At 41.9% G+C, this 19,149-nt stretch overlaps 1 protein-coding gene across 2 annotated transcripts in view; it reads right to left on the reverse strand.

Annotated features, from left to right (window-relative positions):
* Window positions 1–19,149, reverse strand: part of ANXA2 (annexin A2) — a 42,786-nt gene that overhangs the window by 6,863 nt on the left and 16,774 nt on the right. For both annotated transcript variants that reach the window (XM_029950892.1, XM_029950891.1), the window contains exons 4-7: window positions 8,340–8,434; window positions 5,210–5,323; window positions 1,985–2,075; window positions 1,091–1,170 (exon numbers count right to left, since the gene is read on the reverse strand). In XM_029950892.1, the coding sequence (XP_029806752.1) occupies window positions 1,091–1,170; window positions 1,985–2,075; window positions 5,210–5,323; window positions 8,340–8,434 (380 nt within the window). The remainder of the gene's footprint in view (window positions 1–1,090; window positions 1,171–1,984; window positions 2,076–5,209; window positions 5,324–8,339; window positions 8,435–19,149) is intronic.

The raw sequence follows: 19,149 nt of genomic DNA on the forward strand, positions 1-19,149 counted from the left end.
TGCCACAGGGCAGTGAGGTACTGCCCAGCTACAGGGGAAGGGAGGCAGGGGGGCACCCTAGAAGGGTTCCTAGAAGGAAGATTAAGTTAGGGAGAGGCAGGATATAGGAAACTTTTATTCATTTATTTTAATGTTTATATTTGAGAGAGTGAGTGCAAGCAAGGGCGGGGCAGAGAGAGAGGGGAGACAGAGGATGCGAAGCGGGCTCTGTGCTGACAGCAGGGAACCCGATGTGGGACTCGAACTCACAGATCATCATGACCTGAGCCGAGGTCTAATGCTTAACTGACTGAGCCACCCAGGCGCACCTGGATATAGGGAACTTCTAAGGGCAGTGAAGAGTCTGGATCTGATGAAGCAGAAATGGGTTTGATCAAGGGCGGGAATTAGTGAAGGTAGCCTTCAAAAGATGGGTGGGTGGTGGCACACGGGGCGAGGACTTGCCAGGGAGGGTCGTATGGAGCTGTCACAGTAAGGGAGGTGTGAGTGGGCAGGATACAGCATGCCAAACAATCATCCGTCATTAAGGCTCCCAGAGAAAGTAATTTCTCTCCCCTCCCCCCGCTCATAGGCCTTAAATTGCACACTGGTCAGGACTCGGACTCAGAGGGAAATGCTTTTCATCCACATTTGTGTTAACATTAAAAAATTAAAAGGAAATTAAAAAGACCCCCTCTCCAGGCAAAGGACTACCTAGGCAAATCCTCTCATAAGACGTGAGAGCAGAGAGAATGCAGGAAAAACAAGAGGGTCACTTCCCGTCAGGTCCTATGTGGCTATAGATAGAGGCAAAGTGACCTTCTCCAAGTCATGCAGTGAACGCTGTCACATAATCCAGGCCAGGACTTGAGAGCTACCTATTCCTCCTCTGGCCCCAAAGTCCACTTGACCATGCGGTTTCTCAGGATAAGAAATCCTATTATACAAAAATGACATCTCTGCAGTGACAGTGCAAACCCACTGTCAGAAATGCAGTTGGAATTTCTGATGCAGGCACAGAGAATTGAGTTAATTCGCTCCCAGGTATAAAATGTGGCATGTGGCTTGCCTTGGGAGGAAACAAGGACAAAGAAATAAACCAGAAACCAACCTTTGCAAGGGCAACCATTAGCTTGCGGAAGTCACCAGATGTGTCAGAAATGATGTCCTTCTCCAGATCAGTCTTGTACACTGTAAAACATCACATCTGGTTTTATGCTTCTTGCCTGTGCTGCCAGCCAGCCAGCCACCCCAACTGCCCCCTGCTTCACTAAGCCTCTGAGAAGCAGAAACAGCTGTGGCGGCATGGACATATCCCCCCAAATGAGGGCATATGGTCGAAAATGATTTTTAGCCTCATAAAATCAGAGCTAAATGTTATTATCAGTGACAGGAGATAGACAGGACTGGATCAAATCAGGCATTCTCAAGCTCACCTTTGATCAGTGACCTCTTTTGAAGCCAAAATACTGGTTCCCAAACTCCTTGACTAGGAATAATCACTTTGAAAAGGGAAAAATTTGTAGGGCTACACACACACACACACACACACACACACACACACACACACACACACACACACACACCCCCCTGTGCTTGGTTATCCACTGAACGAGAAAATGCACAATGGCAAAAACTTGTAAGGTTAAATAGTACTTTCGAATGAATCTGTATTTTTTATTCAAAATAGCATCTACACTGAAACCCAGTAACAGAACACATGTTTTTTTTTCTTCTTCTCCCACCAGACCTTTAAGAAAATTGTTTTCTCTCCTTTCCCTCCTGCCTATCCTTCTATAGAAGTTCTAGCAGAATGTAATAACCAACACCGGGGCCACAAGAAGGTAGAAAAGAGGGCCCTGGACAATGGCAAACTCATGGACGGTCCAGATGGTATTTCTGCACATGTAATCCAGGCATCCTGTCCCCAGCACTAGCCCAGGTAGCCATGACAGGGTAACAGAAATTGGGCTGACAAGCCGCATCACAAAACTGGGCTACTCACTTTCCTTGTAGACTCTGTTAATCTCCTGAAGCTCTTGGTTGGTCCTTGAGCAGATGATCTCAATGAGGGAGTCCTCATCAGTCCCCAGTCCCTGTGAAGCAGGCAGCACAGACCTCAGCAGGGCAAGTCCTCGAGCTATCAGCCTACTTCTCTGATCTCCATCGGGTAAGTTGCAAACGTGGATTGGGTCAGTCAGCGTGCCCCTTTCTACATCCCTGCCGGGGGGGTCTGTGCTGTATTTCTCAGCACAACATAATGTTATTTTCTATTTCTTTAAAACATGCTTCATCAGAATAAAAACTGGTAAAGTGACATGTTGGAGCTCAACTATATTTAAAAAATATAGATATAAAGAGATAGACAAGATATGTATAAATAGATATGTATGAATGTAAAAAATACATGTATATATCAAATGGGAAGAGACAGTAATGGAATACCCCAAAATGTTAAAAGTGGTCACCTTTCGGTGAGGGCTTTATCAAACGAATAGCTTTTTCTCCTTCCTATTTTTCCTTATTTTTCAAATTATTTTAATAGATGGGAAATTTTTTTTTTTATTAAACAATCTGCTTGGTAATTTAAAATAAAGGAAGAAAAAGAGTTTGTTGTCCTTTGCAGGCAGCACCACTGGAATGGAATAAGTCTGTTACGAGGGAAAGGTACAGATAAGATAAAATTTTTAGCTTCACTCTTTGAAATGCAAAATTGGGGTAATGTTAAAAATTTCATTCTTGTACTTCCATTTTTGCTTGATTACTATGCACTCTTCGGGCATTTTAGGGAAGCAAAAGGAAGTAATGAAGTGCCAAGTAAACCTAGACACCAACACTTTATTAAGGAATAAGAATTTGATGGGTGATGTATTCAAATTTAATATATACACTTTTGAACGTGCCAGATAGCTTGAAAGGACTCAATGAAACATGTATTTCAAAGCTGGTTTCATGATCAAAGTCAAGATTTAATAATCAGGATTCTCTAATACTCATCTTCCCGAATATGGAAATATCACTTTGAACTAAGTAGAATTACAACTGTTTAAAATGTAAATCAATTATAAGGTGTTAATACAATAAGAAACTTACTTATCCACATGAAAAGTATGTCAGCTATTAATTAAACTTATTAGAGTTTATATGCCCCTGAAAAGTGGTTCATATAATATAAGCTAAACCTCAGGTTAATGGTTAATTTTGAATTTTATTTGTAATCTAATCTATAAGCAAATGCCTCTTCTTCCAAGTTTTTAATCATGGTTTGTAGAGGCTCTAGCAAACCCGAACTTTCTTTCCATCTTAGCAAAAGGTCTATGCAACATTCTATACAAACATTAGAGAATGACTACTCAGTGTCTTCAAATATTTTAGGGGGTAGTCTTTCAATCTTGAGATGATAAAAATACAGTCTAAAAATAACTCATGTATTGGAAGCAATGGTATATTGTGACACTGCTGAAATGTAAAACAGCTATATCAATATAAGATGTCTTTTTCCATCGCTGATATGCCAGGGTTAATATCTGAGAATTCTAATAGTGTTTTTATCTCTGTTCAAAGGTGACCTTGGCAATTTCCAAAACTTGGCCCAAGCTTTCCACAGACTGTCCACAATTCCTATCACAAGGGCAACTTCTACCGTAACATATGGCTAATATTGCCACTGGTATTGCCAGAAGTCAAAACAGATTTTTTTAAAGCATAGTTCAGTTAATGTCACTTCGAGCTTTATGGATTTCAGAAGGGTACTCAACTGTGATAGCTAATGGAAGAGCTGGCACCAGGTCAAAGATTTAGTGGTCAGAGCACCTTTCACTGGGCCCAATTACAGAGATTACAATGGTGACTCACAGCTCGAACAGGTCCATTTCAAGTCACTAATACCTAGTCATCGATACTAGTAAAACTGTACAAATTACAACTAAATAGATTTTTGAAGAAAATAAGATAAACTGATCTGACGTGATGATGGCCAGAAGAAACCTAGGACAGGCTGACTCATCTATGACTCCAATAAACCCAAGATTTGGTTTTCAGGAGTGTTCTTTTTATCAAGCGGGATCATTAAATGTTGTTGACATGTTACCATTTGTAATTCTACCTTCTCTACAATATAGCCTACTTAGGAAACTCAGAGCAAGTCAGCTCAAATAAACTGAGCACAGGGTGGACTAGGCTTGGAGAACTGAAGGAAGAAAGAGATTTCCTAACAAATCTGTCAGCAGCCCTGAGCTAGCAAGTCCTGGGCAATGGAAGGACCTGGTGTGTGACGCTGCCTCACTCTCGAGGTGCTCTCTGGGGAAAGAGATGACACGAGCCGTGACATCGGCTCTGGTGACAGGCTTACAGCTTGGTCTTTTCATAATTCAGGAACAGGGCATCACAGAAAACGCACGCAGACTTAAAAAATGAGAGCTGGAGCATTCCCCGGTATTCTGGAGGCTTTACCCAGTTTTATCAGCGGAGGGCAGTATCAGACTATTCAAAGTGTTACAGGCACATACTATATATAAAAAGGGTTATGTTTTGTTGTATGCTTTTATGTTTACACATCTATTACATTTATATAATACTTGATGTTTTAGGTATGCACAAAATTCAGGGAGTTCCTAATCTGGAATTTTTACTATCTAATGTAACTGAAAATTCCAAGTAACTTTGCAAAAGCAAAAAAGCAAGCAAAAGAGATCATCTGTGCTACAACACTTTGAACAGAACACAGGTACCATTCACAGTCTGAAACCACCCTTTCTATGTACTGTGATGTTCTGATTTTTGCCTGAATTTGAATCAAATAGTGGGACTGACAGGAGAAGGTCAGAAGAAGAAATACCCAAGACAGCTCAGGCAGAATTTGCAAGCTTCACTTAACAAAAGCTATGAGTTTTACTTTTGCCTCAATATCACAACAAATCTTTTTTTAAGGAGGAAGTGTAATCAAGGAAGTACTTTTTCCAAATGGTAATTCCAATTGCCCAGGTGCCAAGCAGTAGCAGCTGGTAACTGACTTCTCAGCATCATGAAATTTCTTTACAGTCTTAAAAAAAAAAGTAATTGAAATATTTTTGGTTCAAATCCTGAGACTTATAGCTTCAGTTCATTAAAAAAAAAATGGTTCCAAATGAGAATCCAACAAAACTGAAAATCACCTAATTATACTTAGAAAGCTGTAATTCACAAATATTAATGGCAAATTTGACAGAGATTACATCTCACACATGTTTACCTTCATGGAGGCTTTCAGCTCAGAAGCATCATACTGAGCAGGTGTTTTCAAGAGGCCCAAAATGACAGTCTCCAGGTGGCCGGACAAGGCTGACTTCAGCGCTGATGCAAGTTCCTTCAGAAAGATGGGTAAGAACATGGAAAAGAACGTAAGTAACCAATGTTCCCTTTAAAAATGGTGAATAAAACAAAAGTGGAATGTGTCTATAAGGCAGGTTGTGATGCCTTAGCTATTCTGGGATCTCAGACCAAACTGTCCCTCAACTACATTCCCCTCAATGGGCCCAGATTTCAGAAACAGAAAGATCAGACTTCGCTCTGACAAAATCCCTTATCATCCAACCGGTCAGAGCCATCTTCTTCCAGCCATTAAAAGGAAACCAGGGAAGTGTGCAATTTCTCAGAAAGCTAGGAGTGTGAGGGCACTTTGTAACACCCTTGCAAGTGATAACCACTCATAGAAGACAAGGTTACTTTCCAAGGTCAAGGCCTCTGCTAAGAAGGAGGTGGTTAGAGTAGGGAGTCCCCTGCAAAAGATGTTTGTGCAGCTGTACCAGAAGTGACTCCTAAAAGTCTCCAAAGGAACCAGAGCCCCCACCATGGGTGGAAGTTGGATCATGAAGCTTTCCTATGCAAAACACTTCATCCAGGACTGAGAGAACATCTATTTGTCCATACCAAACTGGGGCAGAGTTGACAGAGCCGATGGGAGACTGAAGTCCCCCTGTCACCCCCTTGACTTCCCTGCTCTGTGTCCTCTCTTAGGGTTTCCACTGTCACAATTAAGGTAGATTTTAAGTCAGGGATCTGAGACAGCCTCATGTATGCAGACAAATACCCCAAGTCAATGTCTTTTATACCTGCTTCCTTGACGATTAAACTTTCTACACATCATGAGTACTGAGTGATGCCTGAACTGTCCCATTGTAATTATTTTCCTTTCTTTTCACTTTTCCCCCTCCTACTCTCTTCCTTCTTTCTTCCCCCTCTGCTTGTCAGCAGCACTCAGGGTATCTGTAATGGTGGGCACCAAGAAGTCCCTGCAGGTGCCAGGAGATGATGTACAATCTAATTTCTCAAACCACTCATCAGTGGTAAGAACTGAGATAGCTCTCAGCAATCACCTGGCCCACCCTTTCCAACACCTACTCTCTTCTGATTCCCGGTGTCCTAGTAACAAACAAGTCCCTAGAAAGGGACTTGAAAACAACACCTGCCAATTATAGCACCATTTCCAATTTGGAAATTTGAGGTTAGAGAATTCCAAACTTAGCCTACCCTAACACCCCTTAACCCATTCTCTGTTCAAGCCTCAAATAGCATTTGGGTACCTACTGACTTCTTCCATTTCTATTATAAACTCCTATCAGTGTTCAACTTCCTGCTTCTCACAATGTCTATCTAGCACAGTGCATTGTATGTAACAGATACCCCGGAAAAGTTTGATAAATAAAACATTACCATTTCTTATATGGAAAAATCTGGCATCTGCTTGAACATGAAGGAAAAAGAACAAAAGAAGACCAGGACTCTTTCCCAGCTCCTCACCATTTCCATTACCCCTGCTCATGACCTAGGCAGCCTCAGCCCACACCCTTCACACACTCTACAACACAAGCTCTCTCCCTGATTATGTAAACAACCCATTTAAAACACTAAGGTTCTGCTTCCAACATCTTCTTTGGAAATTATCTCAAGCAATGTATGTATCTTTCTCCACACGATGACAATTTTCCTTAGTCAAAGGCTGAGACATCACAAATCAGTAGGACAGTGAACTGTTCCCAGCACACACACACAAAGCCTGTGTCATCAGTGAACCCTAACATGATTCCGGTAACATTTTCCTTCGAACATAGTACGTGAGGGCTTTGTTCTCCATCTATCTAATTTGAAATCAAGACCTAGGCTTTTCTGTTTCTGTACACACTTATATGTATACATCCAAGTGTGTTCCAACACCCCACTCTCTAAGCGACAAATGAAGAAGCAATTATAGGCACACTGTCCAAAGAGGTGAGGTGTCTGCCCGACCTGGAACTCAGGCCTACCAGCTCACAGAACCTTTTAGAAAACTGGAGAAATAAAGCACTCCACTCTAGCCTCACTACCAAAGACTATATAAGTCTAGTTGGAAAAAGAATTTTTATGCGTTTGAGATGATAGAAGCCAGATTCTTTCCTATTTATGTCCTTTCCAATTGTTTGAGTAGGTAGGGGTTGGATCTACAGAAGGCCTTGACCTGCACCTCTCAGAACCCTGGTGGCCAAGTCAACCCCAGGAAAAGAAATGTCTTTTCCAGAATCCTTCCTGCTCACCTCCACTGTGGCTATGAGTGAAAGCCGTTAAGTCAAACAGGAGCTGCAGGAAGCCACGCTTACTGCACTGTCCAAGAATAAATCAAAAGCTTTTAATAGCAAGAAGTTAAAAATAAAACATCCCGTCCTTAAAAATAAAATTTCCTAACACTGCAACAAAATAAAGGATGAACAAATGCTGGGTTGCTCCTTAACCACTGGTGCGCAAGCCCGGGAAAAAGGGCACAACGCTCTTTACACAGTGGGAACATGGCCTGTTGAAGATAGCCTAGCAGACCTGACTACGCCCATTTGCTACAAAGCTCTTAAGAATTCAAGTACTTTTTTTTTTTTTTAAGAATGAGGATAGCCTATCAGGATCAATGCTAAAGTGAAGTCTAGGGTCCTAAGATTAAATAAGAAACATCTTATCAAGAGCTAGCAGAAGTCATGAAGATGAAATGAGTTGCTACATGTAGAGAACGACATGCCCGGCACAAAGCAAACATTCTAGAAATGATACCTGGTGTTGATGCTTCCTAATCCCTCCTAACTTTCTGCTCCCAGCAGTGCTCCCTCCACACTCTGGCTGGAGGAGGGCAGAGTCTTTATGGCTGAGCTCCAAGCACTCCAGGGGCCATTAAGTGTGTGAGTGAAGACTCTTACAAGGATGTAAGAGGAAAACCTTGGATACCCAAGAGTTCCAGAAGGCTCTTGCTGGGATGAGCCAGACAGAATCCATTTAAAAAAAAAAAAAAAAGAAAAAGAAAAAAGCAATGGCTGAGGAAATGAAATTGAACAAGGGATGTCCTCCATCCCTGAAATTGCTTATACCTTTTTGGTCCTTCTCTGGTAGGCGAAGGCAATATCCTGTCTCTGCTCATTGCTGCGGTTGGTCAAAATGTTGACAATGGTGACCTCGTCCACACCTATGGAGATACAAGTTGTGAGGAGTTAAAAAGCCATTGCTCCAGTCCTCTGGGCTTACACTGAAGGTTTTAAGCAGTTTTTTCACATTGAAATTTATATACTGTTTTCCAAACTAAAATGCCAAGACATCAAGGTGTGTTCTTTTTGTCAGTACTGTCCACCCAATGTATTTACCCAATTTTTATCCTGACAGTCTCAAACCTCAAGCCTAAATGGACCTTTTGAATATCTGCATTAAAATAACTATTTTATTCATAAATTGGTTTCTGGAATCAACGTAGGAAGTGTGTTTGTGGGGCTTTAGCAGTCAGATGGAACAACAAAGATTTAGGAGGATTTTAAATGAAGGTCCCCAAATTGCCATTTAACTGGGGATTTAATAGACAGTAACTGTGAACTGAATTAATAGAGACAATTATTTATATTTATTGCAGGATTAAAGCTATATAAGCAGCTAGGTATAATTTCTATAATTATAGAAACTGTCATGACAAATGAGTCAGATTTAATATGGCAGTTGTATTTTAATAGCATAATTGATTAATATAATCATACTTATTGAAGACTAAATTGTTTTTTGAGGAAAATAAATGTTCCACTGCTTTTAATCTTCAATAGGCAATTTTAATAATCAATTTTATAACTGTATTAAAAAGAGTAAGTGTTTTAATCTAAATTAAATCTAAATTAGGAGTTATGAAGTGCCACCAAAATATTTTGGTACCTATTTTAATTGGAACATGTGTATTTACAAAGATAAGCAATGCCTTCTTGTATCTGAAAGTTTCCAATTTTATATCAGAAATACTCCTAAAATGCCATTTAACTTAAGAAAATACGATTTTAAGAATTCAGAAAGTGAAAGGCCTCCCTCTTGACTGATTATGAACTTTGTTCAGTAAAAGCAAGAGTCTTTGCCATAACCGGACAGGTATTCTTGGGTGAGGGAGAGAACAGCAAAGCCCACAAGGGTCACATGTGAACAGCAAACAACCAGCCTAAAAGAAATCAGAGAAGGCCCCAAACAACAGAAATGTCAGAACTCTGATGCTTTGAGGCAGAAGCAATGAGCCAACGGACAGAGAAGGAGTCCTCAACTCTCAAGCATGTTAGATCAAAATGCATGAAGTTAGATTTTCTGGGTATGAAAATAAGTAACATTTATTTTTGTATTTATATACTCATTTCAGAGTGAGTTCATACCATTATGTTGGTCATTTATGTTAAGTGCAGCATCTATAACTTTAGTTCTGATTTTGAATGTACCCATGTCAACAGAGAAACACAACTGCTGTAAATGAGATGCTATTTTAAAGACATTTATTTCGGCATTAGAGTATCAAAAAATAAATGGAAAAAAAAGCCCTATGCCCAATAAGAGATTGAGTACGTAAGTGTTCTCTCCATATAATGGGATGATGGAGTAATTTATTAATTGATGTGGGGAAATATCCATTATATACTCTTAGGCAAAAAAAAAAAATCGATGCAAAGCAATATATACAGTATATACATAATTTTTGTAAATTTTTTTGTAAAATGCAATTTTTGTAAAATGCAAGTGCATGTCCTAGAGAATGTTTAGAAACTTTTACAGCAAAGTTTTAATAGTGCTCATGTCAGTGGTAGGATTATGGATACTGTAAAGTTTTCTTTCTTCTGATTATATAAACCTCCAAAGTTCACCAAAATGTCATAAAAAGGGTTCTTTACATACACAGTGAGTAACACGCAGTCATTGATTTAGAATCAACTAGTGATTTCCCATCAAAAGATCCCTAGCATGGCTCTAAATACTTTAATTAGAACAAAACACAATATGCATAATAATTACAAACTATATCTATATAAATTCTCTTTGGTTTCCAAAACATTCTCCTAACACAAACTCCTATTATTCTTTGCAACTACCCCGTGAGGATAGGTATTCCTCTTCCTAGTTTGTAGATGAAGAAGCTGAACCTCAAAGAGATTCCAACTATTACGTGTGTAAACATCTGGCCTCTTCGGGCCTCAGTTTCTACATGTGTACAACTCAGGCACTTGAGCAATGACCCCCAGTTCTGATTCCAGGAAACACTAGCAGACACCAATCTTGCGAGCCTACCCACACATCTGTGTTCTCTCTCACTCTCTTTAAATATTCTATGGCTCTAACTTCATGTTCGGAAAACCATTGTTGATAAATGTGGTTTTGCTTTACACTCAACTTTCTTACCCAAATCTGAAAATGCTAGAAAACAACAAAATCAATCATATCCTCAAACCTCAATTCTAGATTTCCTGAAAGTAATTTTAGGGCTGCTGACCTGAATGCATACCAACAACACTGACCCATAAAAAAATCTCCCTCAGAAATAAATGCCAAGTTTATGTTTGTGTCAAAATGTGGTCCTAAGCCCACATGAATTACAATCACATGAAGCACTGACTAAACACAAAGCCCCTTGGGCCACACCTCAGATCTACTGATTAAGACTCCCTAGGACTTTAGACCAAGGAATCAGCATTTCTACCAGCTCCCTGGTGATTTTTTATTTGAGGACCACCAAGAGATGGATAAGCCTGAGAAATGGAAAGATCTTTAGTAATCTACTTATGGAGATGACTCTTAAGTCACTTCTACCGACTGCTTCTGCGAGGAACAGGAGCCAGGACAATTTCGGGGAAAGAAATGCTTACCTTTGTCCAAATAACCCAGGTAAGCAATGATACCTGACGAGCTCACTGCACAAACTGCAGTGCAGTCCCACACTCTTCATCAATGAAGCAGCCTTTTACCTTCCTGTTCACAATAGCTAAGGGGACAGCCAACAGAGCCCGAACTCAATCCAATTATTGGAAATCCCCATAAAGAGCCGGAGTGGTTGACCTGGATCGCACGTAGGCGGCAGCAGCTATGATAGTCTAAAAGAATCTAAATATATTTTATCTAAATTATTTATCAAGCAAACAGCCTGCTGAGCATCCAACATGCTGGGACCCCTTACAAGTGAACAATATGATCCATTACACAAATGCTAAGGCCAGCAACTACAAAGAAACAGAAGTTATTTCTGCAAGTGAAAGCCCCCCCCACCCCTGCCCTTCTAGGACCTCACCCACAGAAGCTATTTCTCCCATACCTTTGTCTGCAAGTTTCATATTGAACTGGAAAGAGGGGGAAAAAAACCATGGAGCCCAGGATCAATTGCATAGTCAAAGCCACTTAAGGCATGTCCTGTGTCCTAACACCAGAATACACATTTCTGTCAGTGGGATTTAACCATCTTATCTTCAGAACACTGCTGCTTCCTCTCAACGTGCCACCATAATTGGTGAGGCAGTGTATTCCTGCAGTATAAAATAGTTCAGTGCAGGTTGAAGCTGCAAGGGTCATCCAGTTACTTGCCATTTCTGCCCAGGATGGGGCTGAGCACTCAGCTACCTATGTCAGCACAATCATCGTCAACAATGCATAGCAAGTGCCACTACACTAGGAAAGCTTTGAATTTAATACACTTAACATAGATGCAAATGCCTGGGAGATGAGGCTCTGCCCCCCTGGATTTGCACGTTCAGACCTCTTAGGTTCCAGTACGTAAGGACGTTGTTTGCTGGGCAGAAGGACCAGGTTCTAATAGAAACTGTGTGGGTGGGGCAATAGCGTAAAGGAAAAAAACAAAACCTGAATAATGTTTCTTTTCCCACCCCATCCTCTTGTGTTTTCTGTGGAAGGTCAAAGTAACTGAAGCAAAGGCTCACAACAGGAAAGTAATGTAGGCATGGGAGCCTACAGAATGTGGCTAAGTTACATTCTGTGTTCCAGGCTGATTTTTTAAAAATTTTTTTCAAAGCTAATAGGAGTTGAAAATTTCAAGACTGGTAAGAAACACAAATTTATTTGGCTCCTGATGGGAAATGCTACAGTGAATTTCATAAGGGTTCATGACGTTCAAGAACATGGTCAGCTAATCTCATCAGCTACCTACAAACATGTTTCCACCGATCCTTGGCAGGGGCGTCCGAAAGGTCAGTCACTGTTCTAAATGCCAATCAACATGAAGCAGTCAGCATATTGCTTACAGAGAAGACTTTTAAGTCACTTTTACCAACTACTTCTGTGAGGTACAGAGTCAATGACAATTTCAGGGAAAGAAACGCTTACCATTGTCCAAATAAGCAGGTAGGAAATAACTCCTGAAGAGCCCGTGGCACAAACTGCAGCACTAGGTGATGCCACAGGGAGGCGCTGCTGACAGCAGAGATGAAGCAGGAAACTCGGGGGTCATGGGCCCCTTAAACCATCCACCGTATTTTTTAAAACATAAAGAACACTTGCAGTCTAAAATAATGGCCAGCTCCAAAACCATAAAATCAGCCTCCTGGAGTTCCCTCCTCCTCTCTGCGGGTGGAAACCCCAAGTCAGCACCACATCTGGCATTCCATGGAAAATGTGTCTTTGCTGTCCAGGGCAAGGAACCAAGAGGCCATTCTGAACAGGATGCTGACTCACATCTGCCAAGACACACTGACTGCACAAAGAAAATTGATTTCATTTTGTTTGATGAAGGCTCAGGAGGCCCTTAGGCCATGGATGAGTAGTTAGAAAATGAAGGAAAACTGCCCAGATCCCCTCCTTATCTAGATAATGGGAAAAACCATGCCTCAGCTTAGATTACTGGAGATACGGGTATCAAACCTCAGAAGAAATCGCCTTTGTAAAAGGCAAAAGATTTATGCGATCTGAAGAGAAACCAGAGTATAGAAGAAATCACCTTTGTAACACGAAGGTCAGCGGCAGGCCACAGAGAAAGGAGAGGGCCAGAGATCCATGGGTGCGGACGTATTTTTTTATTATAATAATATCAGCCACTCATTGAATACCTCCTATGTGCCAAGCATGTTCCTAAATACTTCACACAATTCTACCATGTGCTTCTCACCACATCTGTAAGAGCTGTGGGTTACTGCCACCCCCACCTTACTGATGAGGAAACAAATGCGCATGGAAGGCAGGGAGATGCCCAGGGTCACACAACCAAGTCACTTGCAGAGCTGGAATTCAAACCAGCATTAAAGACCCAGGCTCACTGCGATGGGCTATCCTGCCTCCTGCTATAGAAGATTATCCAACATTTAATAATAAGACAAGAGGAAGACAGCATGTCTTCCCAGTGTGGCTAACAGGGCCTTGCAAGCCGCTTCTCCATGCCATGCTCCCACTCAACTTGCAGGTTACTACTGTAGGGCACAGGCTCTGTGGGGTTACACGTTAACTTGGAGATTAGGGTCCAAAGGTTATGGCTTCAGTGCCCTGTAGGACCTTAAAGGTCTTGTATCCAGCCTTGCTATCCTTATCCCAACACTCTTTTCTCAATGCCTATAGACACCCAGACTTCAAATGTTCCTCTGAACTAGGCTATCTCCTTTGAGTTAAATAAATATTTGGCATGTGTTCATCCCAAAGCTATGTGAGTCATGTTGGTACCTTTCTGAAATTATACTTCCAGACTTCTTCATACCACACTCCTCCATCTAGTTCTAAAAAGCATATGGGACACTAACGTGTCTATAGGTCTATTATAGCACTGGACTTACTATTTAGTACGTACAAATGTACACACATTTAATAATCAGTAGATAATTATTTGCCATCCACTAACAGTGCATGAAGAGATATCCCAAGTGAGGTTTTTTTCAACAGAAAGAGCTAGAGACTCTCTTCCAGATAGCCATGACTAACCTGGTGAGAGAGAGGTAGGCCCTGCCCAGCAAGCTAATATGCCACCTCATCTCAGGGACAAAGAAGCACACACACATACAGTTGCCCAAAAGCATCCTTCCCACTATGAGCCACAGTGTGCTGCCTGGCCCAGAATTCCTGCTCTCAGAGTCACCTCGTGGGATCATTCAGCAGACCTGAGCATTTGGTGACCAGAGGGTCCCACCAGGAGCTGGACATTCATGTGGGCGACAAAACAAAGACAAAAACAAAAACAAAAAAACCCAAAAATGAGACATCTAGATCAGTGGCAGCGACAGATGCTTTGAAAATTATGTGGGGCTCAGAACTATACTATCTGGGGACACTAGTTATCTCCCTGGACTTGGTTTCCCACTCTGAAACAGATCATGAAAACATTTACTGGGATGCAAAAGGAAAGGACAGGCTGAGTTAAAGACTGGGTAAGTGTCTACCACCTTCTCTACTCAGCTTCTGGTCACAGGCCTGGCTCGTGCCTGCATTCGGTTTTGAGTCAATGATAATGTAGGGCAAAGAGAGGATGAGGAACCCTTTTGCCATTAGCACACATTAGATTAGTTTTCATGATATCGTGTGGCAGCTGCCTGAGAAGAGACAGAAAACAAGTACAGGGTGGAAGGCCGCTGGGGAACCCGGCACTTCTCCCAAGACTGGCACCAACAGGGAAATGGTCCTGACTCAAGCAAAGTGTGGTGTAACTAAGAAAGAAGGAGGTTTGGCCCCCAAATCAAATTTCTTCTATTTCCATTCGGCTCTGGTCTCACCTCTGAGGAGTCTTTTAGAAAGGATGTCCATACAATCCATTGGTAATCCCACTGTACATACACTTCATCAAGCTAGAACCCTGTCTGCCTTCCATGCATAACTATATTTCTGAAATACTCTAAAGGACCAGCAGAAAAACACAAAGCAGGCCACCATTCAAAATTCAGGCCAAATCAAATTGTAAATGAAGGACGACATGTGAATGCAAGCACCATCTTGCATCCTGCTAGTCTACCAGCCTCAGGAGGGAAAATTCTTAAATCTGAACAGATGCGAGAGGAACCAGCATACCAGCCCACCCACCCTTAACTCGATTGATAGTGAAGAAGTCACTGTTTACGGTCTTAGCACTGCTGACACCAGAAAAAAATCTGGTTCCTTCCATTGTCCCTAGGTAGCACTGATATTTGGATTTCCTCAGGGGAAGAGGTCAATTTTTACAAAAAAAGAAAAAGCCAAGAGGCAAGCAATCAAAGCTAACGCTTACGGTTAGACAGGCACCAGAGACTCCTTCTTGGCTCAGCTTTGGCATCTATATAACCATGTAGACAAAGATCACTTTGAAAAATCATAAAATCTGTGCCCAGAGTAAAGGTAACCATGACTCAGCACTGGTGCCTCTTTGTTCCCAGCACTCCTGTAAGATGAGAACTCAGCCGAAAGTAAACTGGATCACACAGGGAAAGTCCTCAGTGAAGAGAAGGTTCCCTTCCTCCTGTTTCCTTACAGGAGGGTGGAAAGGCCCTGGGCTGCATGAGTCACAGAGGCCTTTCTCACTAGTACACCCTCTTCCTCAGGCTTCAGGGTTCTCTTGGTTTGGGCCCTCCCCTCCTACCCCATTCTTAGGAGAGAAACCACCTTTTAGAGCCAGTCTGCCTCCTGGCACCTTGCAGGGAATATATTCCTAAGTGCTGTCTCAGCTGAGGGAATATCCCTCCAGGTGCGCAGGTGAAACCAAAATACACGTCCCGGCCTGCTTTCCACTGGCATGGGCTGTCAGTGTTTTGGGCCATGCTGGAAAACATGGTTGCTTTTCAAAAGCTAAGAGAAAAATAAGAGCAAAAACTTGCTGCAGTTATGCTTCTCTATACTTGTGCTTAGGAGAAGGGGGAAAAATCACCCGCTTTTGCATCCCTTCCGGAGAACACAAATACTGCTAAAATCAAAACTGGCAATAATAATAGGGCAACTCATTTCCCTCCCCTTCGAGAGAGAGAGAGAGAAGCTGAAGCTGTAGCAGTCTATTGGCACTTACACTAACTCTGGGGTTGTGCTGCTTCTAATTACAATCTATTTTATGGAGTCTGGATTCGTCCTTTTCTAATTTAGCTGACTTTCCTTTCTAGTTATTTGGACCCATATGGTAAACCAGTCACAGCTGTGTTGTACACTCCACAGTATATATTTAACCCAAGGCCAATCTAGACCAAGAGACTCCTACAGATTTAAATCTCAGAAACCTCTTGTTAATTAGGCAATATTACTACTTTTGCACGGCTTTATTCACTTTCTAACTAGACATAAATTAAGGTAAGTAATTGCATAGTCTACCTCAAGCCAGAGTATACACAAAACGACCATGCATTTGTTTTAGGTAACATGCTCGAGAGATACTAAGATCCCTTCAAACTAAAACAAAACAGACTTATGAGTGTGAGCTAAATTCATTTTGTGAAAACAGATCAAAGCTCACTAGGGAACTGTTATCCTTTCTGGATACTCTCCAGATTCTGGAACTGTCCTCTGCTGCCTCATCTCACCCCCTTCTGTGCACTCACCTGTGTGTGGTCTGGGATCTGTGCACATTTGACTGCTATTTAAATATAGGTTAAATATTTACCTTCTCACACAGTCTCAGTGGCTGTGTAAATAAGATTAAATAAGTTTAATGAAATAAAGTCCTTTCCCTCAAGGAACTCACATTCCAGTGGGAGAGACAAATCCATACATAAATAACTATAATACAGTACAGCAAGAGCTGAAAATGCCTTGCGTGAAGTATCTGAGACACAGGCCAAGGATTAATTGATTCTGCCTCCTCCTCATAGAAAACCTGGAGAAGAGGCCTCCGTAAGGGCCCATGCAGAGGTGAGTGAGCGCTGCTTGGGTGTCAGAAGTGGGCTAACACTCCCACTAGGTGAGGACTGCACCCTCCCATCAGACGGGAGGCTCTGAACAGCCTGGAGAAGCAGCTAGAAAGAGAATCTGCAACAGATGAGACAAAGAGACCCATTAAGAAGACAGATGCCATAAGAGCCCAGGTGAGAGAAGATATGGCTGAGGGGAAGGAGGGCTGATGACTGCTTCTGGTCCTCATGACTGGCCCAGACAGTACCAGCCCACTGATCTCACCCAAGCCGGCCTCTCCCTCAAGTTCCCCCAACTTCAGGCCTGCTCCTGTTTACCACCCTTTTTTTTTTTAATGTTTATTTTTGAGAGCGAGAGAGAGCACGAGAAGGGGAGGGACCGAGAGAGAGGAAGACGGAGGATCTGAAGCCGGCTCTACACTGACAGCAGAGAGCCTGATGCAGGGCTCGAATTCATGAACCATGAGATCATGACCTGAGCTGAAGTCGGAGGCTTAACTAAGTCACCCAGATGCCCCTGCCATCCTTTGTTTAACAACAACTGAAGAAGCCTCCACCACAGGTAAGTTGCTTCCCGCTCTCTTTCCTGAGAGTGCCCACACTAAAGGGAAGTCTGTGGTTAGTCAGATGGAGCAGGTAATGCCCAGTGAGCTCAGTACTTGGAACACATACACTTTGATGACCTGATCTAGGAGGGGAGGCCCAGATAGTCATCTTTTCATGGTCCTTTGCCCTTTGTTTAGGTCAGCATTTGAGGTTTACCCTTTGTTTCCATTGATGTCAAGGAAACAGCAATTATGGAGCATGGTGTTCTCCCGATAAAGGGTTTGAGGTGGGAGTGGGGTTAAGGTGTGGCAGGAGCTTCATAATTATACTTCAGGTAGAGGCATTTAAAATGGGAAGCTGAACTATTAATTAGCTCACTTCTTAAAAGTGGTGTTAGCTATCTACAAATATCAAGAGGAAGGAGAAAGAGACAAAGGGATGTTACTTTCCCAACTACTGACTTCAATTCTGTTTGTAATTAAATGTACTGCCTCCATTCGTGAAGGTGATGCGTGCAACCGTCGCAAACTTGGGAGAATGAGGAATATGCTGAAAGCACAATAGAGGAAAAGAATCAGTTGTACAACTGACAACCTTAAGGTGAATGTATGTTGAAATGAGCATTCTAAGGGTGCCTGGGTGGCTCAGTCGGTTGAGTGTCCATCTTCAGCTCAGGTCCTGATCTCACGATTCAGGAGTTGGAGCCCCGTGTCAGGCTCTGTGCTGACAGCTTGGAGTCTGGAGCCTGGTTTGGATTCTGTGTCTCCCACTCTCTTTGCCCCTCCCCCGCTCCTGCTCTCTTTCAAAAATAAACATTTTTAACAAATTAAAATGAGCTTTCTAAGATATTGGTGATGGTTGCACAACTAGGTGAATGCACTAAAAAACTGAACTGCACATTTAGTATAGGTGAATTGTATGTATGTGAGCTGTATCTCCATAAAAATGGCTCACAAATCTCACTTTTCACATTACTGGGACATTCTACAGATATTCTATGTAATACGGAGGGAGTTGCCACAACTTACTAAGTCATTCTCCAACTAGAAGATTACCCAGGTTTTTCACCACCGTAACTAAGACTGATATTAACGTCTTTGGTACACTGAGCCGCTACAGGAATATCATTTTCTTCTCAATCGTTTTCCAGATTTAAAGTTTCCAAACATATTGACAATCCAGAAATTATTTTAAGGGACCAAGAGAACTAACTCAAGAAAATTCAGTTCCTTGGTAAAATTACTAGACACCAAAAATAAATAATTAAGTGGTCCTAAGTGGGGGATCTGAACCTGGACCACAAATATGACAGGTATCCGGTATCGATAGAATTGCAACTACAAACTGTTCTTCACATCTGGAAGTAACTTATGGCAAAGAAAAAAAGTCTAGTCCTTTTTTAAAAATTATTTTTATTTTTGACAGAGAGAGACAGCATGAGCAGGAGAGGGTCAGAGAGAAAGGGAGACACAGAATCAGAAGCAGGCTCCAGGCTCTGAGCTGTCGGCACAGTGCCCAACGTGGGGCTCAAACCCAAACCGTGAGGTCATGACCGGAGCCGAGGTCGGAC

This window comes from Suricata suricatta, chromosome 9 (assembly GCF_006229205.1).
Source record: "Suricata suricatta isolate VVHF042 chromosome 9, meerkat_22Aug2017_6uvM2_HiC, whole genome shotgun sequence".
Taxonomy (NCBI): domain Eukaryota; kingdom Metazoa; phylum Chordata; class Mammalia; order Carnivora; family Herpestidae; genus Suricata; species Suricata suricatta.